Genomic DNA, 21,118 nt, shown 5'->3' with positions numbered 1-21,118 from the left:
TATGGGTTACTGGCAGTAATTTGTCAGTTAGGTCAATGCCATTTCTCTCAGAGCAGCAACTGTACCATGTTAGCCATACACATGACTATAAAGGTAGGCCGCACAGCTTCCTTTAGGCATTAGCCACTAACTTTTGTGCTCTTCTCTCTGTTCAAATACTGAATAGCATGCTCCACATTTCAATATATGTGGTGCAAAAATCTGATTCTGAATGTTAAGTGCTTGCCAAAGGTTCACATCCTATGTAATGTATGGAGCTACCCATACATGCAAGCTGTTTTTCTGTCTCTTACGAGGATGATATTAAGCTGCCATGCCATGCACCTTTCCTCCCTTCCTTCAGGCCTGGCTGCACACAGTTTTCAGGGGGCAGTGCTTGTCAAGTTTCACTAACAGAGACTGTGTGAAAATTTTTCCATTAGTAATGCTCTGTGTGGTGGTCTGTTTCACACCATCCTCATATAACTGCCATGCAATGACAACATTAGCAAGGGCAGATGCTGCTCCTCATTGGGTTAACAGGTGGTAACCTGCTTAAGTTACAGTACATGTTTATCAATATTAGTTTGGCCTATGCTAGACTGATCACATACTGTCCTGAAGGCAGGCCTGTAGAAAAATTTAAAACAAAAATGCCTCAGGCAGGTAAATTAGATGCCTTTTGGTTAGCCCTCAGGTTATAATGATATGGTGAAATGTTTCAATAGGATGTGGCAGTAAACTGATCATAACCTCTGTTGATTTAGGTTTTTTGGATTGATAATCTTTGTGTTGCATCAGTAGGTAACCTTACAGTGCTGACACATTGTGATCAGAATGGGGTTAAGGTAACACACACACACACACACACACACACACACACACTCATGGAGCTGTTGTGTCTGAAGGCTGTCGTAATTTCAGACTGCAAGAATTTGATTTGATTAGAATTAGTGTTCCCAGGGCAATGATACCCACTAGTCTCAAGTGCAATAATTGGTTGTACAATCAACCAACATTGAGGTAGGTATAATTGATTCTGTGCATGCATTCTCTGCTGTTGTTTCAGTCTGAGATGGGCCGTATCAAACTCATCCTGCCTCCCTTCCTATCAAATACTTGAAAAACAGTAAGCAGTTGCAATACAGCTCTTAAAAACTGTAGACAGTATGTATTTTTGACAATTTGCAATGTGGCCACTACAATGAACATGCATGCTCCCACTCTGCTGGGTGTTTGACACCGTTGGTCATGGCATCCTGGTGTTAGTATTAGAAGTGAGGCGGGTATATGTGGAGCTGCACATGCATGGTTTTGCTGTTATCTGTCAGAAATCGCTGTGTCTCTGTGTTGTTCCTTCATCAGCTCTGTGAATGTGTGGAGTGCCACAGGGGGTAATCTTCACTTCATTCCTGTTTTGTGCTTTTTATGAACAACTCTTTTATCGTCGATATAGTACCAACACACATCTTGATTTCCTCTTCGGTCTCAATGACTCTGTTTGAATTCTTCAACCAAATAGCCCCAGGAACCAAAAGTCTCTTTTTGCACATTCATGATTGTTTTCCCACCCCATCTAAAGAACCATAAAGATAAAGTAAATTAGATGAAGCGGCTCCTTTTTTTAAAAATCTGTTATCAGTGTGAGACATGTTTTTTTGGGCATGCAACAAAACACACTGCTGTGTAATAATGATGTGTGCATAGATGTTGGGAAGGAGACATGCAGAGTTAATAAGTGAGATTGAAAAACAGCAGAAAGGCTTGACGCCTGTCACCATTTACCTCATTCTCTTTTGAGACCAGTCAAGATTTTGGCTACAGAACTGTCAAAATCAGTGAAAGTCCCACCCCAGTCCTGATAGTAATACTTAATATGACCAATAATTCCCTTATAGCTCCTGTCCTATCAGAAAAAAAACAAGCTCAAGAGCAGGGTCTTTTTGGAGCAGGAGCTTTGTCTGATAAAAAACAACTGTAACTAGGTTCATTTGTCAAAATGCATTAACAGCTCCTCAGAAAAGCTGATGCATTATCTAATTTTATTAAACTCTGAAATATGTGTCAGCCTCAGAAATCAAGTGTCAGATACTGTTGTGTGTGGGTGGGTGTTTATTTGGCAATCTAGGTCATTTTCATACAGTAGGTTAGTAGTCAGAGGTCTGTGACAGGGATGCTTGAGAAATAAATGGAAAGAAGTATGGGACTGGTCTGTCTCTGCAGTGGCTACATTACCTACATGCAAACATTTACCATGTTTGGGTTTGAATATGTGAACGTGCGACATTGGCTCCCCTTTCTCCCAACAGCTTCAGTACCACTTTTGGGTTTTGTTTTGGGTGAAGTGCTACTTTTGCAGTTCACATTTGCATGTTTGTCGCCATTGCTCTAAAGCCAACTCTCTCAACACTTTACTGAATTTGAATGTCATGAAGTGGAGAGCAGTGATAGTCCTGAACTAAAAGCATGCTCAGTGCACAGTGCGGTCATATTCCCTGCCGTATTTCAAATTAACTCTGATTTGTTGTTTTTAGAGATGAAGCCGTGGTTGTAGCCACAGTGGTCTCTGGAGCACTGGTGCAATAATATTTCACATCTATTAAAATGTCCACTTACTATCATGGTTACTGTAAGTGGTCAGTGGTGTTCGTTTTTTTGTAGTCATTGTTTCTGTAGAGTACAGAGTGTCTGAAGTAGCGCAAGCAGGTGATGGAAATATTCATTTAGCAGCAGAGAAAAAGCTCTTTTTGTGAAGATGGCTCAGAGGCAGACAGGAAATTAGTTATTTTCCCTGCACATTCATCAAAATAAAAATAGTCTGATGAGTATCCCAAGTGACTCTCCCACATCTATTGAAGCCACAGCTGCATGTACCGTGCGCTTAGTATGAACTCTCCAATGAATTTCAGGTGTTTTTTGAGCGCTATTAAAATAAGATTTTTTTTCCCCCTTCCTCATCTCAAAGCCATTGTCCTACGTTTTTATCCCATAAGAATTAACATATTTAAAATAATGAAATGCCCCATTTAATTTTATAACCTTCACCTATTACTCTCTAAAATTACGATGTGAAACACAGTTGCGTCCCAGTGCCAAATACAAAGAACTCTGGATGGCGAAACTGCGAGATATTTGCCTTTGACACTTCAGTTTCTGATAACCTTTGATTCAGTGACTAACAAGCAGAATGTCAACAGGGACTGTCTGTGTGCCAAATTGTTCATACTGTGGCTCTTGTGCAGCCTCTGTGCTGCAGAATTGCCAGGTAATTATGGAATAAAGTGCATGTGCAAAAGTGTTTTTTTTTTAATTTGTTTATTTATTTTTTTATGTATGTCACAATCAAATTTAGCCTAAGATATGCAGCAATGCAAAAACTCATTCGTCGGCTTATCTCAGATGTATTTATTCATGCGATTAGTTAAACCATTAATATTAAACTATAGTGTTTATAGTGTATAGTGTTTGTCTTTGACGGTTCTTTTCCGTTTGTGGTCTGTGTGTCAAGTGTTATATCAGGCTGCTATAACAGGAAATGTAGCAGTAGGCTTTATTACAGTAGCTGCACTGCCGTAGTGGTTTCATTTTACTGACACATTTGGGGAGAAACAAAACTGGCAATCACTTTTGAATGAGCCAAATTAAACTCTCAGCATTTCTTTATTTGCTGAAGTCCTAGTAACTGAGACAAAACCACTGCCATTCGTCTGGTTTGTTCAACAATCAACCAATTGAGAAAACTGATTTAGCGATAGTAGAAATATTCTGGAATCTACCTAATGTGAAATACAAAGCTCAGTGGATTTTAAAATTCTGCACTGATGTCTTCTTTATCTAGTGTATTGCCTCTAAATTAAAATACTCTTTTTTTACCTAATGCACCAAATTTAATTTATGAACTTAACAAATGAAGAATTTTAGAGACGATGCAGATGTGGTGTGGACAACTTTGTTGCATTGTGCACCCTGAGGAGTTAATTGTTTCTTTTTTCACAGTTAATGGCTTCAAAATGGCTGTACAGAAAACCTGTCAGCTGGTGACAGCTTGTCTACAGGTGTAACCTATAAATGTACACCATATTTAATTTGTTCAGTTCATGTTTTTTTCTCTACAGGCTATATTTATTGCATGTATTTCCACTGCCACATACAACTGCTAATGATATTCCAAGGGTTTGATTGATAGACAGTGTAAAAGGGAATATTAGCCTTGTAAGTGGTGTTTTTACTTATTTATTTATTATTCTTTTACTTATGCTTAGGCCTAAGATGGCTGACTGAGGTGTTTAGTTTTGAAGAAACCATCCCTGACCACTCTTAATGGCACTGTGATAAAACACTGTAGGCAGAGCTGAGCAGCTCACAGCAGTCTGAGGAATGTGTCAAAGCTGGAAGGTCTCTCACTTCTATCAGTGTATCATGTTACTGCGTGTTGTTTTAATCATGTCTGCTCTGTCCCCTCTGGAGTGTTGAGGGCCCTTGTTTCTTTGTGTTCCAAAAATTTGTTATGGGAGTATAGTCCCATGGTTCTCCACATCAAAGCGACTGGTGTAGCGATGTGATGTGTTCGTCCTCATGCATCTCCATTAGAAGGCTGATGCAAGAGTCCAGCTATTGAAAATTTTGTTCCCCCTTTTGGCAGCCTGACATTTTCTAGCTGTAAGGCCGGGGTGCAGTGCCAAATTACGAGGTTAAAATTCCTGATTATCTCACTTTTTCTGTATCATTGACCTTCATTCAGGACATTCAGTGTGTGCACAGGTGTTTGTTTCAATGTAACCAACATCGCCTGCTTCAATAAAGCAGTGGACATATGGACACTGTGTGACTAATGCTTTGAAAGGGACACTCGGGATCTGTTTTATTGCTTCATTTGGCACACCGCAGTCCCACTTCCCATTACGGTTGCCATGTGATTTATGTTGTGCTCTTTGGAGAGTGAGAGAGAGGAGCCGGGAATGAAAGAGCCGTGATAGCGATGTTTACCTTGATCCCGGCTGCCTTTTATTTCATCTCGGACATTGACAGTTGGGAGAAATGGGTTAAAAGCCCTGTTAGGCCCCATGTTTTCTCCCACATACAAAAATGCTGTTTGTTTGATCATCTAAAAAGCAGGAGAGTGTTATTGGCAGTGCAGTGTCAAGCCTTAAAGACTGACAGAACCTTGGACTTTTTATCCTCACTGTCTCCGGCATGATACACAGTCAGATTCACACCGTCAGACTTCACCACTTCCACCTACAGATAGCAAATAGATGCTTGATTGATAACATACAACAGACAGATTTCTGTCATAATGTTGTTTTGTAGCATAATCTACCAAATGGCCTCCTCACAGCTGTTTGTTTAGCAATGAAATAAGCAATAATTATAATGTCGCGTCTTTGTCTTCTTCTACAGTTGAATCTAAAAAAGCAGGAGGTGTTCTTTGCTCTGCTGTGTGTTATTTAGCAGTGCAGAATGACAGATAACCTTTGCACCAGCAACCTACTTTCGTGTTTAATTTGTAGCCGTGCTTCCTGTCAGATGATTGCACCTGATTTATATTCAAACTGTTATTTTCCTGTTTACATGCAAATGCACACCTTTCACCACCCAATAATATTAAAGTGAGATATTCAACTGCTGAATTTGTATAACATTTTCAGTCACAGTCCAACTGCGTTAGCACCTCGCTTTCTGTGAGTAATTGAAGTTGCGAGGTAAAGTGATGCAAACAATGTTTTCTTAAAATTGGCTTTTTTTTTATCATACACACGAACACTTTGTGCCAGAAAGTATTTTAACAAATCAAAGTGTGAAGTCTATACTAAGTCAACACATAGAACTATGTTTCTTATCAGTGGCATGTCAGTAGTTTTTAAAATGGCAGTGGTTTTCAGTCATAAGAATAATGCTGCATTCACATGGAATCAGGGAAACGGCAAACTGGAAATTATTTTGGTGGACAAGAGCAGAACTGTAAAATTAGGTGAGGCCAGCAGAGAATACCAGCAACAATTATGGTAGATGGCATTGTCTTTCAAAGCTAAAATATTTTAACTCTTTGTCGTCCTCTGTGATAGAATTTACAACAGGATGTTATGTAGCTCCTTCACACATGGCAAAAACTCGGCTGATCTGCACAATTACTGGACATTAGTAGAAAAATTACATTAAATAATCAACATGAAATAATTTTAAGTAGTATGTTTTATTTCATTTTAGTTTTAGTAAACACAACAACATCACCATTACGACAGATTGTCATGTGTGTTTCATTTTACCATCCTGCCATTTTGTCGGACTGTTTATTTGGCTTTCCTGTGTTGTCCCTCTGCTGTCTACGTGTGCCTGATACCATGTGAAGCAAAGGATGTTACCTGTAAACCTTTTGCCTGTCATGTCCTGTGTGTGCACTTTGTTCCTACCGCAAGACAACTTTTTTCCTGTATGTACTGTATACCTAATCTGTGTTCTGCAAAGTTTGCAACAAAAAAAAGATCACTGGAACTACCCCTAATTTTTGAACAATAGAACCTTTTGGCCTTTTTTGGGGCAAAAACAAATTTAGTATCCCCATTTTATGCCCCAGTGAGCAATATTTTTTCCTCAAGAAACAAATACTCATTATAATGATGCCTTCAGCAAATGATGGTGAACAAATGATGCAGGAGTAAATAAGGAGGGTGTAGTGGGAAGCTGTGTAATGTGTAGTGATAATAATGTGGTGTACAGTATGTGTGATTATCTTTAACAAGTGTTGGCTTGCCTTTCCACCTCCTCCCTTTGGAAAACACTGCAAATACAAGGAGCTGGCTGCATATCATTAAGCCAAATGAACAGGTACGTGGTAGCTCTCAGATAATGGTTCATTTATATTAAGTGTAGCATTCTTTTAGAGGATATACTGCTGTAGCAACACATTAACAATGAAAATGTCATCTAGTCGATGCCATTCTCCCTGTACCACCTGCATTTTCTAAGCCAACAACAGATTAATAGCAGCTGATTGGGATATGCATGAAATTACTTGTTCTTTTCTCTCTCTACCCCCTCTCTTTCTTCTTCTCTGTATGTGTCTAATTAAAAACTGGAGGCTGAGCTACACAATTTATGGCTAATGCTTGCTGCTGATGGGGCAGCAGTAGGCAGGAGCTAGAGGAACGCGTTCATGATGGATGTCAGTCTGTGCAGAACATGTGGGACTCCCACCCCCAGATCACTCCTCATGAAAATGATCCACATGCAAACTGCAAACTGTGCTAACACTACTGTGAAGGACAAATGCATTTCTTGAAACATTTGTCATACTGAGGCCTCACATCATTCATCAGAGTCCATTTGCCTCCTTAACTACCAGCATTGCCAGTGTATTCCTGGTAGCATTCAATACTTGTTTGAAGCGGTCGATGCAAACAGAAATTCATTTTTTTGGCGTGAAGGTCTCCCTAAAAGATGGATGTGCACTGAAGAATGATGATAACAGAATGCCTACGCTTTGTGTTTTGCCGATAATTCTCGAGAGCAAAAATGGATTATTATCTTGGCAGTATGAGCGCAGGTGGATCTCTTTGCTGGGCTCGCAGCATGTGTGCGTTCTTGCATAGGAGGTCAAAGATGTGATTACACTGATGCATAAAAGACTATGGCTGAGACAGGCAAATCAGGGAATAGATGGTGTTTGAAGGTGTATAGTAACACTAGGGCAGGCGTTGCTATGGATCACATTTAGTGACAGTGAGACTGTATCAGTATCACAGAGCAGCCCTTGTAACCAACACTGCTCTGGCATCGACGCCCCAACAGTAATAGTCTGTCAGGCTATGTTCAGACTGCAGGTAAAAGTGGCCCAAATCTGATTTTTATGGCTCATATGTCATTCAGGTCTGTTTATTTCTTATCAGTGTGAACATGCAAATCAAATAGAATGTAAGCTTTTAAATTTTGATCTGGGCCACTTACACATGTGATCCTAAATCAGATACAGATCTGATTTCTTTTGCAGCGTGACCTCAATCTGATCAGTCATTGTATTTCATGCGACTTTTACGTCGCTCTTGATCAACATTCGAAACAATTCTGCATTGTTGGGAGTCACTCGGTGTAGAAACATTAAAGACAGCTGTGATGGAGGCAGTCAGTGACAGATGTAGTTAAAAGAAGTCCTTGATGTCTGGAAATTTTGGATGGAATCTGTTTCCATGAAGCCATTTTCGTCACAATATTATCGTTCCTGGCTTAGACTCACTTTACATCCACACACATCACCATACAGAAATAGCAGCCATTGCACTATAAAAGCCATAATTAAAAATTTGGCTCTCTTTGTCCTGGTCCTCGTTATCATGTGCTTGCCAATTCGCCGGCTTCCACTGCAAGCAGTAAATCCGAATCGAGCACTAAGGCTTGCAGTGTGAACTTAACCACAGATTCCTTATTTACGACCTACATCCAGTAGCTTCTTCTGAAGTTTTTTTTATCACTGATGACAACCATCCTTGCACGCACTCCTGAACACAACCTCTTGAAAGCACATGGTTTCTTTTTCCTCCCAGCGTGCTCATGAAAAAAGGAGCCCTCCTTGCAAAGAGCAAACCTGAGATGAATGGTAAACCAGCTTTTGATGCAAGGTATTGATTGTTTAGCAATGCCATGTTTTCCCTTTTAATCACTCTGCACAGCTCTTGTGACAGCTTAGTGCTTAGTGTACTTGAACATCATCAATTGAAAAGGCAGTGTGTTCCTACTGTGTTTGTAGACAACCTGGAAAAAGTAAGAAATAGATTCGGTTTGCGATGTAGGAGAAAGGCGTCCTCGCATTTGAGAAGCGAGCCAAGTGTTGGTTAATTTTCTGTTGGTAAAATAATCATTTCAGCACATGCAAGGTGAACAACATTGCAGCATTGGATTGTATAGAAAATTAGCTCAATTGTACCTTTTAATATACATGGCATCCTGAAAACACCCTATTTTTGCCCACTTTGTATGTAGTGTCTGCTTATAAATTAACCACTGTACGTGACCTTATTGCACTGGGTATGTTAGTTTCTGTCTGAAAATACTTCCGTGGAAACAAAGTGTATGTTTTTCGAAGTTCTGTAAATCCCCCCACTGCATCATCATCAAACACAGAAGTCATTAGTTGGCCTTGAAAATCCCCTTTCTGCTGACTCTGTGAGTAATGCTGTGTGTTACTGTAGCTTTGCCCCTGATGCAGGTCAGTCTGAAGTTTCCTTCTTTAGCTGGTGGGATGGGTCAGACAGAACACTTCATCACTCTCCAGGTAGAGTAGGAGTCAGGGCCGGGAACAGCAACTTGTCATCAGAAGACACAGGCAGAATGAAGAACTGATGGAAACTCATGGAAGCATGGTACTCCAACTGAACTGTGGGCGTACCATTGAACTTGTTATGCACCTACTGTAGCCACCGCGACCCCACACACTCCATTTTCTGTCATCCTTTGACCGTAAAAGCCTGCCCCACAGCGAGCTCTCGTCCTGCACATCTTGTGTGTGTGTACACACAAATTGGGGGGGAGAAAACCTTCACAAATAATTGACTTCATTTCAGCTGGTCTGCTGAGTGACCTCAAAGAGAGAACGGCAAGTGGGTGAACGAATGGCTTTTTAAAATTTGCTTTATTGATGTCAACCACTGGGAAGGTTTCAGTCTCTCTGCTTTTTACATCCCTTTATTTCCTCTCATCTAAAAAATCACTGAGGCCAAACAGTGAGTGGCGTTGCTATTTTTCATCGTACTAGAAGGAATTAATTGTGTTTAGTGGGATGATGGACACCAGCATTGATTTGTGAGGTTTGGGAGAGTGCAGCTGATGTCAAAGCAGCCATGTATAGAATCAGTTGGGGAGATGTTAATGTCTGAGGAGGTGGATTTAACATGATGTAATGCTAATTAGTAGACTAACAGCAATGCATGGCAGTTACAGTCAGAACTTGACATATATATTTTAAGTTCTTTTTTCTCACATTTTTTTCATCACTTCACTTTCGTGACGGATTGTAAGAGAACAGATAGAGGTCCTTTGAGCAATGCAGCCCTCTATCTTTAAACAGTGTCAAGACGCTCTGATACACTACCTCTTCCTCTTGTGTGTACCCTCCATTAGCTGAAAAGACACTGTGTTTGCAGTCCGAATACTGCTGATCCATGCTGATGACTCTGTTACTGGATTATCATTGTTAGCATCAGCCATCTGTTATTGTGCAAGAAGATAACATGGACAAGGAGGAACACACAACGGAAAAACAAATGCTTACGTGTGCCCAAAACATAATAACACTATGTGGTGAAATATCTACTGCTCCATCACACACACAGAGACACAGCTGGAAACAGTAAATACACGGACAAACAAATGCATCACTTTTCGTGATAAGATAAACTCTTAAATTTACATGAAGTGTGCTAGTGTATTAATTCAACTTTCTTTCTTTTTTTTTTTAAAGTTTATGTTTATTTCAGCATTTCATTTAAAAGAATAGCTTGACATTTTGAGAAATACGCTGATTCTCTTTGTTGCCATGACTTAGATGAGATTGATACTATTCTCATATCTTTATGGTAAATATAATGCTGCATCCAGCTTCCTCTTAACTTATCTTAAAGACTGGAAACGGGGAAACAGCGAGGCTGGCTCTGTCCAAATGTGACAAAGTCCACTTACCAGAACCTCTATTGGCTGAGCCACACTGGAGCAGTGTGTGATAGCTACCCCACTGAACTGCTGCAGCCTGCACACGAGCAGTTTTCATACAGACAGTGTGGCTGCTGCAGAGCTGCCTGCTGCTTTGAGTACTGTATTTCCTCAATTAAATGCTGGTACTCCACTAATTACACATACTCTTATCGTGATGGCCCACCAGGGGATGGAGGCATGAGATACAGTTATGCTTTTAAAAGTATGTTATATTTATTCATTGTGCAAAATAAGAAAAAGCATGTTGGCCAATTCTGATTATTCATTTTAAAGCAGATAATGGCTGATACCAAGGATATACTGATATTATCAGCATGTTGGTTGACACTGATGACATGCCAACATTATCCTCTCCTTAATATGTTTTTTTTTCATGTCTGTAACCGCTATACGTTGTGGTGTCAGTATTAGGGATGTTCCTGGCGACTAAATGAAAATTTTGATTAAGACTAGTCGACCACAAACATCAGCACAATTTATTGTTTAGTATTTGAAACATTGTCCCAAAAAATATTGTTTGCATTAAGAGCCCTTTGAAGCCTTTAATCACAAACTTCAACAACTATGTCGGATTTCAAATGCTGCTGAAGTACGACACTTTGCGCTATGCGGTGTGAATATGAACATGACGGCAACTCAGTCAAAAATTAACCCAAAAAAGATAAATTATTGCTAAATTCATTTTCTAGATCAAAGCACTGCCAAACCACGCTGGTTTTGTGAAAGGACATCTCTCCAATTTCCCACCGTGCTGTTTTAAAACTCCAGTCTACTCGAGCATTACCGTGGGGAGTTGGACTGCTGTTTGAGGGCTTTGTAGCCCCCACTAGTGGCAGGTGGCTGCATGACAGTTAAGCAGCATGGTACATGAATAAAACACTAATTGGTTTAACTGACTAATATTTCTGGTGCCGACTAGCAAGTGGGCGGACCTTTAATTGTTTAGAGGGCTAATCCCGAGATATAGCCGAGACTCTGAAGCTGAGCTGCGCTGCTCACGCGGGCAGGTTGGCTCTTCTAACCTGTCAACACTGATGCTGAAAAAAGCCCCCATGAGGTTCTAAGACGCACATGTGCTGCCCACGCAGACAGTGTAGCCCAAGCATCAAGCTCAGTAATTAACATTTAGATCTTATTTGATTCATCTGGAAAAATACCAGACTGTAAGAATGACAGTTGAACACTATGCGCTTGCTAGTTGGAGGATAATGTTATGTCTTATTTGCAGCCCTAATAAATGAAGCTAACAGGGTGCTGGCTAAGCATATTTTCCAAAATGCCAAACTAGTCATGTCAGTTAATAAACCACTGAACAACCTCCTGGAGGCGTTCAGAATATGTGGTATTTGACAGTAAGAGCCAGTTCAGCGAGTAACAACAACAAAACAAGAAAGAGTGCTCGCCTTTTTTTAAAGGTCCAAACAGATGGGAGATAACAGGAGAAGAATGAAAGAGGCCAAAGGAAGAAAGAAGAAGCAAAGTGCAGACTTCATTTAAATCAGTGGTTCTGTAAGCTTAGCTTTGAGGCCGACTGTATGATTGCTGTTTAGCTGTTTTTGTATCCAAGGCAACATGACGGATTAGTTGGTTAGCTTTGCCTCCTCACAGCAGGGGAGTTCCTGTGTTTGATCCTGGGCTTTTTGTGTTTGGAGTTTGATTGGTCTCTCTGTGCTTGCATGTGTCCCCTGTTGGTCTCTCAGTTTCCCTTTACATTAGAAAGATGTGCATATCGAGGTGGTTGGAGAATCTTTAAAAGGTCTGTCCTTTACAGGTGTGCCCTTACACCTGTAAAGGACTGACAGTCTGATAAGCCATTTTCACTAACTTCTGCTTGATGTACTAATGCATGCTGGAATAGGCTCCAGCTACCCATGACCTTGAATAGGACAATGCAAGTAAGCAAAGTACATTTTTCCAGCCATGAAACAAACATTATTATTTTATTATACAAACTAGTTTGCATAGCCAAAGTGCTACGACAGTTTGTAGTATTTATACAGCTTTGTTCACACAAAAGAAAAAAATTCCCACTCTGATGGAAAAAATGAATACGCTTTAGACCCAGAGATGTAAGGCTGTTATGAGAAATGTTTGCGATACTGCGTCATCACAGCCGTTGCAGAGTTGTTCCTATTATTGGTTAGATTGCTTATTTGAATAGTTATAGCAGCTTGCATTTAAGTGATTGATGGCATTTTGTGCTTTGTCTCATCAGAATCTCATTCGGTGGAGATGTTCATTGTTTTCCTGTTTAAAAAGACATTTTCACTTGGAGATGACAGGCTGCGTTACGCTCGTGGAGTCATATATGTGAACATGACTTTGATTCAATCAGAGCCATTTGTTCTGTAAATTATCTCTGGCATATTAGCACACATGTGCTTTCACAGGACCTGCATCCTGCTGTTTAGGATGTCTGCGCTGTTTGTCTTTCACCTCGCATGCTCACATTAGCTCAAGATGGTGCACATACATCCATCAAATTAATTTAAAATGTTTATGTAGATTATAAAACACCCATAATACTGTAGTTGCTGCCTCTGTGGTTTTATGTTTATTGCCTATAAATTCAAGCTTATTTGCTTGTTAAACCCATTTTAATTTCTAGTAATGGAGTCAGGATGGGCTCTGTAAATGCTGCAACACAGTCTTTCCACTTCAGATTAGGTCTGCTTTTAGCTCATATATTGTATTTGTTTGGGATGCTAGATTTGACGAATGAAGTCAACTCTAAATCGGCTTTGTTAATTTATAAAGTAAGACTACCTTGAACATTTCAAAGGTCTATTATTGATTGAAAATTATGCAGTAGAAAATAATTACCCAGGAAAAGATCATATCTGCAGCACATTGCTGTAAAATGAAAAAGTAAATTAACACTAAAGTGTGTGTGAAGATTTTTTTTAGTGGTACCTCTTACCTTTAAGCCTTGACCAAATCTTTGCCACCCTGTTGAATATTTAATTTCATTTGTTCGGATTCATAATTGATACACAGAGATTTTCCATTAGCATACTGGACATCTATGAATGACAGGTGACAGGTGAAGTCTGATGTAGCAAGGTCAAAATGACACCAGATGTTTTTTTTCTCCTCCTTTTTTAACGTTGCATTATAAATCTGAAAGCACCTTTGTTCTTCACAAACTCCCACTCACACTACCGCAGGAAACAGTGGCCTTTCCAGTGAAGCATGGCTGCAGCTTTCATGTCATTTACGTCTCATCAGTGCTGTTCCTGTTGAAGGATGATACTTGATATTCAGAGGTTAGCTTTGTCTCCTCAAATTAATCAGCTGCTCCTGTTTCCTTGTGCAGGGGGAGAATCACCAGGGAGATCTAGAAATTGTTGGTGTAATGTACAGTACTATAACAAAGGCAGGCTGTAGAGCACAATCTGGAAACATTAGCGTCAGAGAGGATTTCAGATGTGGGCTTTTGTGATCACGGGGATGTGAAGTGGCATAAATAATGGAAAATTCAGGAAATGGAGGGCTGATTAAAGAGCACAGTCGTAGTAGAATCTCTGTGGCACGGTTTGGACAACAGGCAGAGCAACAGTGGTCTGAGAGTCATCAGAGTAAATGGCAACGGCTATGATTACAGCTCCTGTTGATTCATCAGTATAGACTTGATGTAAATATTGTGGACGGATTAATGAAAATGTGTTCATGAGAGCCTGAAGATTGGGTTACTGCTTCATTAGACGATCACAGTGTGTACTGTATGGCAGCAGTTACATTAAAGAGCTGTGAAGACCTTTGATAGGACCAAGTTATCACCAGCACCACGTGTACTTTGCTGTACTGTCTATGTCTGTGTGTGTGTGTGTGTGTGTGTGTGTGTGTGTGAACCACTCTAGAATATATTTCTGAATATTAAGGCAACTAAATGCAAAATCACATATGATATCATTATTGCGATAACCTGTGTTCAGCTATTATGCTTTACATTTACATACACTCTTTAAATGTGTACAGCAAAAACCCCAAAGTGTATAACTAGTGTTGAATTACAGTGCATTTGGAATCATTTATTTAGACATCAGAGTTTTGTAAAATGATTACGCAGTTATTAGTATTATTATCTCAGGCAGCAACTAAAGTGTACTGTTGAGATTAAATATACAATTACTTGCTTGACCATTTATTAAATAAAATGTCAGAAAACAATGGAATATGCCTGACATTTTCCCAGAGGTGAAGTCTTGAAAATTGCTGTCCAAACAGTCTAAAATCCAAAAGATATTATATTTACAGTAATATAAAACAGAGAAAAGCAGCACATTACAACATTTAAGATGCTTAAAGCAGCAACTGTCTGGCATTTTGCTCGATATATGACTTAAAGATTGATTCATTTATTGTCAAAATAGTTTAAAAAAATCACGTGCTTGGTGAGGTTGTAGTTGTGTTTATAATCTGTTAAATCAGTGCAAAGTGTGACTTTCTAATCGCAACTTAAGTTAGTGTTGTCAGTCTTATCTTCTCTTGGTTATTATGGTCTTGTAATTTTTTATTTTAAAGGAAATTTTTTAATTTTTTTTTGGTTTGCAGACAGAATATGGTGATTGTCATATAACTGATACTGTGTATTAAAAACCAAAGAATAAATTGGTTAAAAAAAAAGCCAGTAAACAACACCATTGAATTGGCAGCAAGCCTAATTTGCAGTAATAGTGGACAACATGTTGCTTTCACAAAGGAGTCATGCACATCGAGATGACGGGGTGAAATCCAGCATTGTTTTTGACGGCAATTCAAATGTGTGTTTCAGAGAGAAACGGAGTCTCAGTGGGATGTGTGGCATGAGTGGCTTTTTTTCCTCCCCTTCTTTTCTTCTCTTGCAAGTATTGACTGAATTGTGTTTGACAGATATGGAGTTTGGCGAGCGGCTGGCCTCCCCATCCTCGGCCCCGTCCTCCCTTCACATGGCCTCCTCTTCAGCCAGCTCCTCTCCTGCTCCACCCCAGACACCCTCCACAAAAAGCAGCCCGGCCCCTAGCCCTGCGGGCAGCTCCCCTCTCACCACCTGTGGTACGTGCACACATCCACACACACACATACACACACACTGCTTAGATGTACACAAAGTGGAGGCACAGGATCACAGTGACTCAGAGTGAATTTTTGTGATGTGTTATTTAGTTTTATGTCATTATTTTTTTTTTCATTCTGTCAACATTTTGGACAGGGTTTATAAATGATTTCAGTTAGGTTAAAGTTCAAGTGTGTAGCTCTTCAAATGGCATTAACAGTCACCCACAGAAAAGCCTTAAATTTACAAGCTATTAATAAATGTAAATGAATGCATCAGTCTGACTGACTTTACAATAAGTATGCACTTTAGTTCTACACAAACTTTTTAGAGAAAAAGAATTAAGAAGAGGCAAATCTGTTTGGAGGAGACGTCCAACTGCATTTAGCGAACAACACTGAATTAAAATTGTGCAACAATAAGGAGGCTTAAGACACCTTCTCCCAGTCTGAACATGTTACAGACAATTTTAATAGGAATGGAAAGGCTGTTGAATTAATGAATGCCCACAATTAAAAATCTTTGTACGCCCTTGTGAATGTCTTTTGACAACCTTTAGCTCCAGTTTATCCTGTGTGATTTGACATGTCTGTCAGCCTCACAGTGTGCATGCAGCCGCCAACATCCTCTTGTTTTCTCTGAATACTAATTGTGGTCAAAGCCATTATGCATTGAGAAGCGGTGATGCATAAGCTGTCAGATTACCCCTGACCACAAAATAATGTGCAAATTTACATACCGTGGTTTGTGATTATTTTTTCCCCCCTTCATGATAAGATGCCCCAAAAAGTAGTGTTTTTTTTTTCTTGTCCTGCTATCACAATGAAGAACACATTAGAGACATTCTCATAAATTATTCATTTTCAGCCCCCCACACCAAACGTGCACAGAAATTTCCCAGATAATTTATTTTGGACTGAACACTAAATGCTGAAAGCACATTGGCACCTCTGTAGTCACATCGCTCTTATGATTATCAAGTAAATGGAGTTCTTTTAAGAGATTTCTTATCCCCTGTGGAAAGTAGAAGAAAGATACCACACAACCAGTGATGGTAACACCCCTTTGAATAGGATTATACTCAAGCTTTCATAGTCTTAAAAGCTTTGTAATTGCTTTAACTAGGTGAATGTATCTAAGAAAATGTTTATGCTGCAACTCTTTGTGAATTTAACTCAGTAAGAACAAATAAATGTCTGATTTGGCATTGATGGCATTTGAGAAAAGGTATGACCTAGTTATTGTAAAGAAGCTGGTGAAATATTTTATAGTTCAGTACAACATGAGTACATAAAGCCAAGGCTAAAACCTTAGCAGACTCTTGAAAAATAAAGCCTGTGTGGTTTTTCTTTAAAAAAAACTATAATACTGTCATTTTACTTCATACTTGCACTTACCTGTTGGCAAAATGTAGATTGACTTAATTCACTCTGATAAGCATATTCCTACATAACACCTCTGCACAAGACCACTTAGATACTACTTAATTGCAATTCTTCCTAGCTATGCTTAGATAAGTAAAACATGATTTGTCCAAAAATCTGTCCTAATTTGGTTAAAAGGTGTCTTTAATGGGTCCTAAAAAACATTAACTTCAACTGTCTGATACCTGAAGACACCCTGGCTACAAATGGCAGCAGCTTTACAAGGTGCTGCACATATATTTTGCACTGAACGCTGCACATTTGGCATTTTTCTGGTCCATGAGAGTTGAAAAATGTTCAGCTTTGGGCAAAATGCTGCATCCGCAAAGTGCTGAACAACAACAATGGATGAGAAATATTTAATATACTGCAAACTGTATATTACTGTATGTTTCCTCGCCCACAAAATGTCATGAACCCACCTAGACTTCTACTTTTCATTCAAGCCAGATCATCAGGGATTAATAACAGTTAAATGATATCACAAAATGTTTTTTAATAATGGAGTGAATGTTAAGTAAATGGGATTTGTTGTTTTGTTTTTGTTTTTTACCATAATGTCAAATTGGGAGAATTGTGGAATTTCACTGGTATTGGTATTAACTACTAAATCTGGTATCATGACATGCCAGCTGACTTTTGTAAGTATACTGAAATGTTTTCTTAAATTTTTCCTAAAAGATGTCTGTTCAGTTAATTTTCACCAAAGTCAGTAAAATTACAGTTACAGGTAATGGTTTGACGAATAAACATTTACAGCCAAATATAAAGTTTATTTACCTGATGGTGTTAATTTTTTTTTTTTTTTACAGGAAATTGATCATTACATCCTAGCCAAAGCTACCCTCCCAGAATAACAGCTGATAATGTCCTGTCACATCAGCAGGACAATATAGAATCAGACACAGTGTTTAGCCTGGTTAGCTCTGCACTTACACAGAACAAATCAACTGGGCTTTGCTTTTATCAGGCTCATTCCTGCACAGCTCTGGGTTCTTAATATAAGTGAGGTATTAGATCTAATTAATAGAGCAAGATTCCTTTCTCTGATCGAAATAATCCTGATAACAGACACTGGATGTATTACCCTTAGCTGTTGTAATAGGAACAGATCAACTTGGCATCAGTGGTACAGCCCTTTTATTTTAGAGTACTTTCAGCAGGTGCCTTATCTTCCTTCTTTGATTTCTTTCATTTTCATTTTTCATTTTTTGTGGGAATCATTATTCCATACATAAATTTTTGTTTGTTTGTTTGTTTTCTCATTTTACAAATATGAGTGGGTGTGCCAGATCCTGAATCATTCATGATCATTACTACGAACAGATTCTCAGGCTCACCAGACAGCTGTGTCTCTTATTTGCACAGATCAAGCCACAGCTTTGTCTTTATTTTTTACTCTTCATTTTTTTAAGCTGGAAATATTGTCTTACGAGGTCCTTAATGGTATCGTGGCATCAACAGTTAATAAGTTTAAAAATTAATGATTTAACTATGATATGTTAAATCCATTGTTATGTACTGTACATGTACTGTATATGCAGATAATATAACTGGAATGACTGTCTTTCTGCATATAAAGATTAACCTATAAGTCTATCAGTAGATCATATATTAAATAATTCTGTAAACCGTGTCCTTGTTTTTCTCCAGGCCATCCAATCCAGGTAACAGGAGATGAACGTTTAAATATGTCTGGCAGCTCCAATGGTTTTCCTTTGGTCAGCCGTCCAGCCTTTGGGCTCTACACGTCAAGTTCAGGCCGCTCTGAGTTCGGAGGCCTAGGAAGTCTGGGTCTGTCTGCATTGGCTGCTCACTCCCAGTTTGGTACATTTCCAGGTAGGGAAGCTCAAGGTACAATGTTTTTTTTTTTTTTTTTTTTAATATTATCAAAGGAGTTATTTGAGTTGATTGTTTTCAAGTCTGTCATTGAAATTACTTTTGGTTCCTCTTGTATCATATCCAGAGGTAAAATGTGAATCACCTCTGCAACTCAAAAAGACGTTCGTACTATTTTCTCATCCTTTGCAGTCTTCACACTTAAGATTTTGACCTATTTTTATGTTCAAAACTCTCAATGATATCCAGTTGCATGCTTTTTAAATAATATCTTGACACTCAGCACAACATGAATAGAAGTTTTAGAAAGCAGAAGCCGTTTCAGAAGAATGCTGCTCTTGGGAAACTGTTGCAGCTGTTACATGTCGAGTAGATGAAGTTGATCTTTGCAGCTATTGTACTAAATGACCTCAGCTTTTATTTTTCAACCCTCAACATAAAGGGATGAAATCACAGTCAGTGGAGTGCACTTGTCCTCAATGCAAAACTCTATTTTGAACTAAGCGATTGGTGCTGTTGACAGGTTGTATAAAACATGCTCTTATAAAATGTTGGCAGATTGGATTCTCTGCATATCTAGATAAAGTGTCTCGCTCCCCCACTCCAGACTGGTGGCGGCCATCTGAGGCACATTCCAGAGGAGCGGCAGCCTTCTTCCCTCCACTTCTGGGTCTGCATCCTGCATTTGCGTCAACCTTCAAAAGCCACGATCCCATTCACTTGTCGCGTACCTCAGGTAAAAAAAAAAGAGCCCGCTCCTTCATAAGATCATAGACATAGTTTTGTATAACATAAAGATTTCATTATTACTCTGTTTACACTTCTTTTTAAAATGCATCTCGGGCAAACAGATCACAATTGCACAGCACTAAATACAACTGTAAATGGCCTGGGGTCTGGGATGCGTTTGACCGCGTATCTTTTGTAGTGTAAACCAAAATGCATTCTTATCAATAATGGTATATAGGGGCGTCGGTGGCTTAGTGGTAGAGCAGGCGCCCCATGTACAAGGCTGTTGCCGCAGCGGCCCGGGTTCAACTCCAGCCTGTGGCCCTTTGCTGCATGTCACTCCCTCTCTCTCTCCCCTTTCACGCTTACCTGTCCTATCAAATAAAGGCTAAAAATGCTCCAAAAAATATCTTTAAAAAAAAAAAAATAATAATGGTATATAAAAATGGACAACACTTCACTTCCTCCCACTGTACGAAAATGGAGGCAATATATCCTTGCTACAGGCACAGCCATCTTGCACAGGTGACATCATTTGGAGCCAGAGTCTGCACAGTAGTGATCAGGAAATGGAGCTGCGATGTCGAGTTCCTGCCTGTACACTCATCCCACCCAATCACGAGCAGCACCATTAATCACGGGCATATCGATTGACACAGACAGCTGTCAGTCATGATGCCACACCCTCTTAATATCGCAGCAAATAACTAATTAAACCAAATTTATCAGAAAAATCGTACATACATCAGCATGATAAGAGCTGCCTAAAATGATAGAAATCATCTTTGGGAAAATTTTATTTGATGTGTAGAGTTTTTAGAGTTTGGCTTTAACATGGAGGGGGTGGGGTTTATTATCTTTACTGCAGGTAGCCACCAGGGGGCGATCAAGACATTTTGGCTTTGTTGTCATGTGGTCCATCTTTATATACAGACTATGGTCCTGATGCGCCCCCACCAAAGGCATAACAGAAAGATACGTCATCAGTGCAGGGCGTTTTGGTGCCAGCGTGCCAACGCTCTGTAACTTGCCCGGTACAACAAGTTGGATGAAGTGTTGCGTGACCATTGTTTTGCCCTATGGATGGAGATGTATTGGATTCTGCTGACAGCAACGTCTCCAGCTGTACCAACACAACTGATAATGTGACTGGCAAGAGTGTGGATGTAATAATTGTGTGCAGGGCCCTTTGACTTTCTGGTGGAAATGACATAGGCAGTAATGAAATCTGAACACAAGTGGTCAGCTGGACCCCTTGGAGACACACAATAGACACAGGTGTAAACAGCAATGTGCCTCGGCTGCCCGCTTGTGTTTGGGTCGCCATTTTGAAACCAAGTGTAAACAGGGTCTATGAGACTTATTGTCTTCTTAATGTGTGTGACTATTGCTTGCTGTCATGAGTATCCCT

At 39.5% G+C, this 21,118-nt stretch overlaps 1 protein-coding gene across 12 annotated transcripts in view; it reads left to right on the top strand.

Annotated features, from left to right (window-relative positions):
• The window catches only part of LOC125899576 (bromodomain adjacent to zinc finger domain protein 2B-like), a 66,034-nt gene that overhangs the window by 17,444 nt on the left and 27,472 nt on the right, over positions 1-21,118 (top strand). For all 12 annotated transcript variants that reach the window (XM_049593986.1, XM_049593984.1, XM_049593990.1 and 9 more), the window contains exons 3-5: positions 15,553-15,714; positions 18,793-18,978; positions 19,586-19,714. In XM_049593986.1, the coding sequence (XP_049449943.1) occupies positions 15,555-15,714; positions 18,793-18,978; positions 19,586-19,714 (475 nt within the window). In that variant the 5' untranslated portion in view covers positions 15,553-15,554. The remainder of the gene's footprint in view (positions 1-15,552; positions 15,715-18,792; positions 18,979-19,585; positions 19,715-21,118) is intronic.

Source organism: Epinephelus fuscoguttatus, linkage group LG13 (assembly GCF_011397635.1).
Source record: "Epinephelus fuscoguttatus linkage group LG13, E.fuscoguttatus.final_Chr_v1".
In the NCBI taxonomy this organism is placed as follows: Eukaryota; Metazoa; Chordata; class Actinopteri; order Perciformes; family Serranidae; genus Epinephelus; species Epinephelus fuscoguttatus.
This window is presented reverse-complemented; position numbering and strand designations above follow the sequence as displayed.